General features: G+C 37.1%; 1 protein-coding gene across 1 annotated transcript in view; it reads right to left on the reverse strand.

Moving 5' to 3' along the window:
• Positions 1 to 11,728, reverse strand: part of PLCB1 (phospholipase C, beta 1 (phosphoinositide-specific)) — a 283,385-nt gene that overhangs the window by 235,749 nt on the left and 35,908 nt on the right. The window contains 3 exon segments of the mRNA XM_008580123.1: positions 3,578 to 3,653; positions 5,219 to 5,272; positions 7,373 to 7,452. Of these exon segments, the coding sequence (XP_008578345.1) occupies positions 3,578 to 3,653; positions 5,219 to 5,272; positions 7,373 to 7,452 (210 nt within the window).

The raw sequence follows: 11,728 nt of genomic DNA on the forward strand, positions 1-11,728 counted from the left end.
GGTGTTGCTCCCGCGCCTCACTCAGCCAGTGAGCGGGAACCGGTCTGTATGTGGGATCCGAACCCGGGCGGGAGCGCCGCCGTGCTTCCCAAGCGGCGCACTATCCAGTGTGCCACCGCGCCGGCCATTCTTCTTTATACATGTCTTGATTAAAAAGTAATTCTATGATGAACAGGTATTTAACATTCACAAAATGTTATTTAAAACATATTTATTGAAGCAGACTGTAATGAAATGAATAGAGTCCACATACAGATTTTTTTTTCTTGACAAATTGATGGATTATTTCCCAGTAAATTCAGAAATTCAACCTATTCTCAAGATTTTTGTTGTAAAACTATAATTCAAATGTTGAATTAGCCATATACTACATGAAGTAATTATAAATAAGTCACTTATAATGAACTGAATATTTAATATGGTTTTAAAATAGAATTTGATATTAGTGATCATATCGCAACTGCAAAAATTGTTTCTGATTTATATTCAGGATGTAAGGCATAGAAGCAAGGCAGAATCTGCAGTTACACAGAGAAGTTCTTTTATAATTTTATTCAGAGTTTATGAGTAAAACTTAAAGCATTTTTAAAATCCCAAATAGCTAGTTTTCCTTTATGTTACATATCTGTCCATCAACTTCAGTAAAATCCATTACTTAAAACAGATACACGGGTTTATTTCTTATCTTCTTCATTAAAATGCAATTCCTTATGCCAAGGCTATGGCAAGACTACAATACAATTTCAGTGTCCCTGAGCTCTTTTCAAATTAATAAGCCTTAAATCAAGAGAATTTGCTACAAATAAATTATTTCCAGTTCTCAGAAAGTTTGTGGGCAAAGTGGTAATTTTCTGAATATGGAAAGGTTTTCAAAGGTCTCACTGGGAAATATGTTTGGATTATTAGCAGAAGAACAGTAATTGCTTTGTTTGTCTTTGTAAATACAGTACTACTTTCTAACAATTAAGGTAACTTCAGGCTAGCAACTGTAATTGCTAAAGGAGTATCCTCTCAAGGAATGTGTTATTGCAATGTATTATGTCGGCCAGGATACAAGTTCAAGTGCATTAATTATCCCTAACAATGTGCACAAAGATAATGTTTAAAAAATCTCAACAGGATATCCGCTGTGTTTCTGGTAATGTGTCTATTTACAGAACACAATTAAATGTAGTTTGAGTTACTGCTGGCTAGGAAATAGGCTTCCATTTATACAGAATTATTTACCATTTTTATAACCCTTTTCTTCTGTGGAGTGTCTTGTTAATATATCCATAATCTTTTTGCTAATTAGTGGATATTTTCTAGAGCCACTGTTCGTTAGATACGAAATTACCACACAGATTTAAAATACAGTTTTGATGTGCTCTAGTCAGTTCACAGAAACATTTATTTCCTAGTTCTGGAACTGTCTTTGGTTTTTAGATTTTAAAAAAAGCATTCTAATTCTACAAGTCTTCCAAGTAAATTATACTTTACTATGAATAATTATCTTTCAAAACTTTATGATGGAGGTTGATTATATTTTTAAATATCTCTAGGTTTTTTTTCCTCAGAAACTTGTCATTATATTTAATTTGCTAAAGGTAATTTTTTTTTCCAATTTCAGCATAACTCTTGTTACTTAACTCACTTGCCTTTTAAGGTATCTCCAGTTGATAATTGGTCTGAAAATCTGAACGTGTAATAGGCATAGTGGCTTGTAAAGACTCAATTTATGTTTATTGACTGAAATGACAGAAGATAATTGTTTAGAAAATTGTAATTATATAGAAAATTGGTTGATGGATTTGATTTTCTCTTCAGCTTCATGTTCTATTTCTTCTTTTCTTTAGCTGGATTTATAATACTAAGTTAAAATTCTTGATCATTATATTTCACAAGATGTTATCCAGAAAGAGTAAAATCAGAAGTGACTGAAAAGGAAAAAAATTCTTTGCATGTCTTTGCAAATCCATCTCTTGTGCTTTCTCTTTATGCTTGAAAGCAGTGGTCTTCTCAGTTGCCCAAATTCAGTAAATTCTTCCCAGCCTCAGGGCTTTGCACTGACACAAGGTTTTCTTTTTCTGGAATGAGCTTCTCTTATCCTAGGTGGTGGCACTCTTTTATTTTTTAAGTAGCATTTCCTCAATTTACAAATGCATTGGTTGACATGTTTACTGACTAGTTCACCAGAAGATTCTATGGTTCTAAAACCCTGGACTTCACTCTGTTCACCACTGTGGTCTCTGTGGCTGTGAACACATAGTAAGAGGTCAAGAAACCTTTGTTGAGTCAATGACAGGACTTTGACTGTGACATCTTTCCTATTCCAAAGCATCTAACAAAAGAGAAACATTAACCAAGTTCAAGCATTTTATTTGGTTTAAAAAAAAGTGAAAATAAAGATGTTTTGGGGATCCTTTGTTCAGCTCTGCTCAGTGTTGGCAGCATCAGTAACTTTTTTCACCTACTTGTTAGAAGAAAAGAGACAGTGAAGAGGCACTCCTTTTTTTCTTTGACTTACCAAAGTTGTTAATAAACTTCACTTTTCTGAAAAGTCTTCACAACACAAATTGGCTGATGAATTTACAATACTTTTTCATAATTCAATCATGAGTTTAACACTGGCCTTGCAACATTTTTCAGTGCAACTTGAACGTTGCTGTCATGTTTCAAGAGGCTCAAAAGTTCTTCCTATAAAGTGGGTTTTACCCTTAGGTAAGTGTTTACTTGTTGCTTAGATACTAGGATAAAAAATAATTTGAAATAGAAGAGTTTTACATATAGCTCAAGAAAGAGCTTTTATGCAATAGACTCTGTTCGCCCAGAAACAATGGGAACAAATCACTTTAAAGCCAGTTATATAGAAATGACTTGAAATGAGGGTAAATTACCTTATTCTAGATAGTGAATGTGTATGGAGTACCTTGTATGTGTCAGGCATAAAACAAAAAGGATATTACATGCTTGTCTTCTTACCTACTTTATACCATAAGAGCAAAGTAGGCAGTCTCCAAACGTTTTTGATTTTGCTACTCTCTCAGTACAAGCTTTTTGAAAACAGCCCTGCAGAGTATGTAAATATATTTACTTATAAACATGTGGTACCGTACTAACTGCTTATGTAACTTATAAATCTTAAAACTAGAAATTTAGAAAGAATGAGATAAGAGGAAATGAGTATTTCAAATATCTTCCTAAACGTAATGGCCTCACACTATCATTAGCTAATATCTCAAGAGACATCAGGAAAGGGTTTATTGTTACATAGGTTTGAATCCACATTTCAAATGGTCTTCTTGATAATGCTGACCTTTTTTTGTCTAATTTTTTTTATATTACTTGATTAGATGATGATGATGATGAATTTTTAATCTACAAAAGGCAAAAGACATTCTAGATTGAAATATTGGGGTTATGGGAGTGAAAGAACATAACAACAGTGGTTTCATATGTTGCAAATATTAACAAATAATTTGTGGGCTTTTCAATTTAAAACAATTACGTTAGGTAACATTAGGGACAATGTTGATAGTATTGTATAAATTGTTAAGAGCTCTTTAGCTATGCCATCTTCACTCGGCCACATGCTCACCCTTGAAGATGGAAGACTACAAGCCTCTAAGGCAGTTTCAACTCGCTTCCGGTCTGCTGAGAACAAGCGATATATGCTGTGAAGAGAAAACACCATGAATGAGAGATGCTTAAAAGGTATATGAATCACATCACGTATAGTTGATGCCACCTCAAAATATTCCACTGAATCAAAACTATTTATTATTCACCTTTAAGAATTAAAAGGTAACCATTCCTCCATGCATCTGCATCTGTGTTCTGAAAGGTCTACATGTGTGCATTTTAAAATGAAAGTGTCTAACATAAAATCAATATTTTGAGACAATGGTGATGACCTGAGTAAAAAATGTTTCATTAAATAATGTCTATTATTAAGCACTAAATTCCACATCCTTACCAAATCTGTCCCCTTGTTGTTACCCATTGCCCCAACTGTGTACATTATGTTATTAATAATGTTAAATTAATAATTTAACTTTTTTTTTTTTTATTAATAGAAGCTCATTGGTAGATTGTAAGTCAAAAGTTAAAGACTTTTGGCTGGATATAATCTAGAGATGTACCTTCTTTGGGCGCTAATTTCATTTTAAGAAACAGAACTTAAGTACTGGATTATTTAATACAATAATCAGAGTTTATGGGTTCTAGTAGAAACAGTAGAAAATCTGGTATCTGGAGCTCACCAATCCCACAGGGTATATGGTAGAGGTGAGTTGCTGTCTCCTTTAGGAAGGTATTGCTCTTTAGGTTTTCTTCCTACTCTTGACCTGCTTAGTCATTTCAGTTCCCTGCCTGGCTCCTGTTGGCACTTGAGTTTGCAACCCCTGGTTTAAAGCTAGAGTCATCTTGGTAGAAAGAGGCACTGAGGTCACCCAATTACCTCTCCTGCGATGGATCTGAATCTCAGAAGATTTTTTGGGTTTAGCAATGAGGTTCTCCCCAAGTCCCTCTGCCCGCTTCCTGCTTTGGTGTTTCTTGAACATGACGCCCCAGGAAAGGGGGACCCACCCCCCCAGGGAGATGTCTATGAGGAAGCCACTAGGGGGCAGGGTTACCACCCATTTCCATGCTCCCACTTAGGCTGGAGGAGAAACAAAACAGAGCCATGGCACAAATTCAAATCTATGAAAAAAGAAAATGAATAATGGGAAAACTCATGAAGCTTACTTTTTGAGAGGAATGCGCCCTTCTGGAGTGACTTGTAGCTTAAGTTTAGTATAGCTGTTGGAAAAGCGGAAAAACAGGCATTTAAATTTTTAAAAAGCTTTTTATTGAAGAATAACATACACAGAAAAGGGCACATGCTTATATACAGTTTGCTAAATTTTCACAAATTCCGAAGTCTGTACAATCAGCACCTAGATCGAGGAATAGAAGAGTGTCACGTTAGCAGCATCCCTGAAGCTCCCCCACACCCTCTTTCAGAGTCTGTCTCCCAAAGGGAACCATTATCCTTACTTTAAACAACATGGATTATTTTTTTTTGGAAAGGGGGACCCACCCCCCCAGGGAGATGTCTATGAGGAAGCCACTAGGGGGCAGGGTTACCACCCATTTCCATGCTCCCACTTAGGCTGGAGGAGAAACAAAACAGAGCCGTGGCACAAATTCAAATCTATGAAAAAAGAAAATGAATAATGGAAAAACTCATGAAGCTTACTTTTTGAGAGGAATGCGCCCTTCTGGAGTGACTTGTAGCTTAAGTTTAGTATAGCTGTTGGAAAAGCGGAAAAACAGGCATTTAAATTTTTAAAAAGCTTTTTATTGAAGAATAACATACACAGAAAAGGGCACATGCTTATATACAGTTTGCTAAATTTTCACAAATTCCGAAGTCTCTACAATCAGCACCCAGATCGAGGAATAGAAGAGTGTCACGTTAGCAGCATCCCTGAAGCTCCCCCACACCCTCTTTCAGAGTCTGTCTCCCAAAGGGAACCATTATTCTGACTTTAAACAACATGGATTATTTTTGTTTGTTTTTGCACTTTACGTATGCTGAATTGTATTCTTTTGTGTCTGGCTTCTTTTACTCAGCATTATGTTTTTGAGATTCATCCATATTTTGCTTATAGTTGTCAATTATTCATTCTTTTTATTGTATGGCATTCCACTGTATGGATATGACAACTGAATTTATCTCTTTAACTGCTTACAGACAAACAGGCAGAGAGATGGAGCAACAGAATTCTCAAACACTCCTGACGAGTGTGTAAATTGGGAATACCACTTTAGGGAGCTTCACACACTACAACCCAGCAGTACCACATCTAGGTGTGTATGCAACAAAGATGTTTGCAATATGTTCACCAAAAGACATATTCTAGAATGTCCATAGCAGCTCTTTATAGGGAGATACTTATCTGGAAGAGACATTTGCAGTAGACAGTGATTAGCCAATTAGCTATAACATGCTGTTTCAAATAAAACATCTTACTTATCTCTATGTCTCCTTCCACTGACATTGGCGGGAACAACAGATATTCTAGAAATGTTTATTAGATGTAGGATAGTAAGATCAAAGACAGGGTAAAAAGGAGGAGGAAGAAAGGGAGGAGGCAGAGGCATGTAGGAAGGTTCTTAGGTAACAAACTCAGGAGACAGGGTGATCCCATGAAAAAGCACTTAAATGAAGATCCAGGATGCCCTGACTAAAACTAAAAGGGATTCACAGACGAGGAAAAAAGAAATGTGGCTTCTGGAGTTTTAGGTCTGGAATGATGGGTATGTCTTACATAAGAAGAGGGGAGAGAGAAAGCTATTAAATAAAATAGAGGAGCATCTTTTGCTTTTTCTGCTTGTGGTTTTAATTTAAAGGCTTCCCAATCTCCTGAACAGCCACAGCCTCCACAATGAGTACAACCAGCTTTCATCACTGCTCATCTGGAACAAGTCATTATTTTCCTTGGTTAAATAACTTTTAAAAAGGCCATTGCAATTCCAGAGTGATTTGCTAATGTTTTGCTTTTCTTTCCTTCTCCTTTTCCTTCTGCTCTTCCCTTTACATCCTTTCTCTTTCTCTTTTCTTACTAATACTTGCTGTGATTGTCTGCAAGGGCTGGAATCAGGACATCAGTCTATTGATTTAAGCAGGCAGGGAAGTTATTGGGACATCTATCAGAAATCTATGACTCTGGAGAAATGAGGAACGTATGCTTTTCATTCTTTTCCTCAGAATAAGAAGTGACAGGACATGGGCAGATGTAGAAGAAGAGGACTCTCTAAAATGAACAGTTTTTAGTTCTGAGCACAGCTGCCAGGATTTGCAAGCGTGTCCTCATTGTGTGTCAAAGACACTGACATCCAGGCAAGCTCAGTCCGGGCATAACACGAATGTGCAGTTTGGAGAAAAAGCGATCTTCCTTGGATATCTTCCAGTTCTGAACAGTGGAGGTATCAGTTCTCTAACAAATCCCAAAGGGAAATTTATGTTTATCATTGTGAGAAGCCAGTGCAGCATAAACAAAAGATTCACAAAGGAGAAAGGAAACTGACTCAGAAGAAGCAACACCCTTAGCAATAAAATTAGAGTGACTTACGCTTTTTCCAGAAATGCATCCCTGGACATGTTTTGGGCCAGCAGGTTTGTTGCCAAACTGAAAACGTCATTTGTCCATTCCTGAAAAATGTAAATCACACTTGANATCTTCCAGTTCTGAACAGTGGAGGTATCAGTTCTCTAACAAATCCCAAAGGGAAATTTATGTTTATCATTGTGAGAAGCCAGTGCAGCATAAACAAAAGATTCACAAAGGAGAAAGGAAACTGACTCAGAAGAAGCAACACCCTTAGCAATAAAATTAGAGTGACTTACGCTTTTTCCAGAAATGCATCCCTGGACATGTTTTGGGCCAGCAGGTTTGTTGCCAAACTGAAAACCTCATTTGTCCATTCCTGAAAAATGTAAATCACACTTGAATTAGCTTACATACTGCACAGTCATTAGACACATGCTTTTAGCTCAGCTTCCAAGAAGACAAATTAGTTTAACTTGTAGACCAAAGGGTATCACTCTTTCTCTCTCTTTTTTTTTTTTTTTTGGTAAAAATGAATAGTTAGATTCAAATCCCACAGTGACTCCTCTTTTCCTAAGGAAACATTCTTTACACATAAGAAAACTTTTTTCTGCTTTTAAAATCGATAGGAAACTGCTATGTTGCCTTTCAATGACTGAGTACTTTTTACTATTTTCCTTGAATTACAAACAGACAAAGTTATAGAAAAGTTTTAAATATGGCCAAATATATTTTCAACAGAACTGCAAATATAACCTTCCTACTTTACTAACCATGCCAAAGCAGCTATCCCAGGGATCTTTAAATGCTACTACAGTTCCAGAAGTTCTTTAAACCAGTTGCAGTCACAATGTCACAAAATACACAGTACTCTCCCTCCCCCAACTCTGCCAATCCCTCATACTCTCCAAATGTTGATCCCTACCTCACACCATTCACTAGTGATCTCACTTGTCATCCAAAAGATGGAAAAGAGTAAGTCTATGAAAAAAAAAAANTAAACATTCTGGGCCCCAAACCTCAAAATTCTCTAAAAGCAGATGACATGAGGGCTAAGTAGTCATTTATTATTGTTGTAGTGAACTTGGCTCTCACTTCAATAAAATAATGTCTTTTAGTTCAACAGCTTTGTCACCTAATTTTTTGTTTTTTTCTGCTGTGATTTGGTTTGTCTTTGTGTTTTGCTTCCTGACTTAAGGCACTCATGATATCATGTAATACAGCAACATTTGAGATGGGACTGGAGGAACAGGGGCATGAGTGATGAGAAAGGGAAGAGGGACTTGTAAGCAGAGAAAACTGTCTGAAAAAAGAACCAAAATTATTGACCACCAAACTTGATGTACACACAGAAAAGCATCAGAATAACTTTTTAACAGCTTGAAAATCAATTTTCCTCAGATTAGATGATTTTAAACTAAAGTAATAACTATGGCACTCATTTTAAAAATATATTTCTGGTATAATACCTTCTGGGCTAAGGGTCAAGCTCTAGACTTTTCCAGCTCCATGGCAACTTTATGCATTGGTAAAAGTACTTATAATTGAGGGCAATTTACAATTTTGTACATTTTCTGGGGGCCAATTCCACACCAGAAATAGCTCTAGCATTATAAAGAGTTGGGGAGATTTAACTTTATATGACCTTTTAGATTGAAAGCTAAGGCCTCCATTATATCCAGTCCAGTAGAAATAAAATGTGAACCACAGATGTAATTTAAAATTGTCTAGTAGCCACATTACAAAAAATAAAAGGACACAGATGAATTTAACTTTAATAATATGATTTAATTAACTCAATATTTTAAAACATAAACATTAATGAAATATTTTATACTCTTTTGACATACTAAGTCTTTGAAATGATTTGTGGGTTTTACACTTTACAGAGCACCTCAATCTGCACTAGCCACGTTTCAAGTGCTCAATATCCACACGTGGCTGTGGCTGCAGCGTTGGTCAGTGCAGGTCTTCTAGATCTTTTGGTGTCTCTGTGGGTCCTTCATTAACCCAGCTGGAGGTCAGCATTATCACCACCTTCACCACACAGCTTATTCAGAAAGTAAAGCATTATTTGTTTTCATCACATTCGCAGAATGTGGGTATCTGAATTCCCAAGTGTGGAATTCCTAGAATCCAATAGCTTCCTCCAGCCTTTTGTGATACTCATAAGATCTGACTCAGGCCAAATCAAAGATTCAGGGGCTAATACAGTAACCAAAGGTACATGAGAAACAATCCAAACTCTTGGTTGAGTGCTGATCTTAGGCTACATCACGTTGAGATAAAACAGCATGTGTCTCACTTTGGGTTCCGCAGAAGCAGACTCTGAGAAAAGGATTTATGAGAAATGGGTTTATTACAAAATGTTTCCTGGCAACATTACAGAGGAGTGAGCAAGACTGGGAAGAAAGAGGGCAGAAGAGTGAGATATCAAGAAAAGTCCTATGGTTGATCACTTTGGCTTAATCCCTCCCGGTACAGACCACATGTCAAAGTTGAGTTTTCTGATCAGGGACAAGGGAGCTGGAGTATGGAATACCTGTGCCTATTAGTCTTCATTAAGGGCTGCTGTCAGGGATGGAAGTCCCCAGGAACTTCCTGCTCCCCTTGCTAGCAGGCAGAGTGGGTTCCAGCATCCAGAGGGAGGAGCCAACAAAGAAAGAGACATGGGTGCTGGCTGTTGGGAGTGAAAGCTAACAGAGGTGTTGGGTATGAAAACGGCAAAGGGATAGAAGGGGATAAGGGCACAGTACTGTTAGAGTCTGCTACAGTAAGCTAATAATATCTGTATTTCAGGACTTTTGGACACCAAAAGTAGCTACCTTGAGCAAGTAGGGGATATGTAATCAAAGCCTTGGAAAAATTGGTTCACATATGTTTTAGAGCAGTGTTTCTCAAACTTTCAAGTGCATATGAATCAGTGGGGGTCTTGTTGAAATACAGCTGCTGATTCAGCAGGTCGGGGGAGGGGACAGAGGTTCTGCGTTTCCTAGGAGCTCCCAGATGAGGTCTATGCTGGACAATGCTATGAGTAGCAATGTTCTACAGTGGACTTGCAGCATTGACCCAAAACTTGTTAGGAATGTAGGATTTTAGGTTTCGTACCACATGTTCTGACTTAGAATCTGCATTTTTTAAGGAACCTCTTATATTTTTATGCATCGTGAAGTTTGAGCATGCTGCTGGGCCTGGGACAGTGCTTTGAGTAGCAAGGTATTCTAGGACCTCGTTTAGGAAACACGATTCCAGTCTTTGTATATGCCTTTCCCAAGCAAATAAAACAATTATTTTGGTTACTGGTTTTTGAATAAGCAAAAAGATGTTGCAGCTGTATTAAGAACAATATGGCTATAGCAATATGGACAGAGCTGCTTAGAGCAGCTTCAGCTCATCATAAGATCGTGAAATATGCTCTGCTGCAAGGGAGACAGATCCTGGCAAGTGTTTTCATAAATATACTGCTGGGCTTTACTTAGTATGGCATTGGAAGGACAGCTTCTCTTTTAATCTGGAGGATTTGCTTTTCTGCTTCCAGAGACGAAGTTCTTACGACTGCCACTCTACTTGGTTTAGCTTTTGCAATTTAAACTCCAAAGCTTCTTACGTGACATTTTCTGCCTCATGATTAATCTCTTCTCATGAAGCGGACAACAGAGACCCTAACTAGAGAAAATGACTAAAAATAAACTTGCATGGATTTCAGCTGGAGTTTAAATGTACATATGTGTATATTACGTCTGAAATTCTCTCTCCCCACAGGTTCCTGTGCAGTTCCTGAGATGCCAGTCTTGACACCATCAGAGATACCAGGTTTTCCTACCATGCTGCAAAGTTAATGTACTTTTACTTCCAAAGCTATTTAAGTTCTGTCATTCTTGACACAGGATTTTCAGGTGTTTGCTTAATATTACTCAAAATTATTTCACAATTATCAATTAATCTTATAGCTATTGGTAAGTTATTTCCATCCAATGACTTAACTCATTCTCATGACATTTCTCCAGGAGGTATGTATGGTTACTATCCTCATTTTAAAGATGATTCAAAGTTTCAAAGTACTTAACAAAACTTATTTACATCCTCAGAGCTGATAAAAGTCACAGTTTGGGATTAGATGATTGGTTTCTTGAGCTCCCAAATCTGTACTCTTAATACTGTGCTCTCTGTCATTTTGTTCTAGAAAATTGCGAGTTGGCTGATACATACAATTAAACAAGATAGAAAAGATATATAAATCCGCTTAGTTGTATTCTGCATCAAACACTGATTTAGTGGTAGGCACTGTTCTAAGCATTTTGAAAATAATTAACTCATTTAATCTTCACAACCACCCTATGAAATATATTCTGTTGTTACCACTCCATTGTACAGATAAGAGAGCTGAGGCACAGAGACATTCAATAATTGGTGTAAGCACACACAGCTAGATGAGGCACAACTGGAATTTGAAACTGGGTTTGCCTCTAGAACTGGAATATCTTACCATTATGTTATGACCATAAAACAGAAAAGGTCAAGGAGAAATGAGAAGAGACATGGTAAGATGGAGAGAGGGGTGAGATCAGCCACAAAATTCAGGTCTAAGGTCTTGGAGTTTTTTTTTTTTTTTGTCTTTTTCCGTGTCCGGCAACGGATCGCAACCCTCAGTGTTG

The sequence above is a fragment of the Galeopterus variegatus genome, unplaced genomic scaffold, assembly GCF_000696425.1.
Source record: "Galeopterus variegatus unplaced genomic scaffold, G_variegatus-3.0.2 Scaffold2030, whole genome shotgun sequence".
NCBI classification, from domain to species: Eukaryota; Metazoa; Chordata; class Mammalia; order Dermoptera; family Cynocephalidae; genus Galeopterus; species Galeopterus variegatus.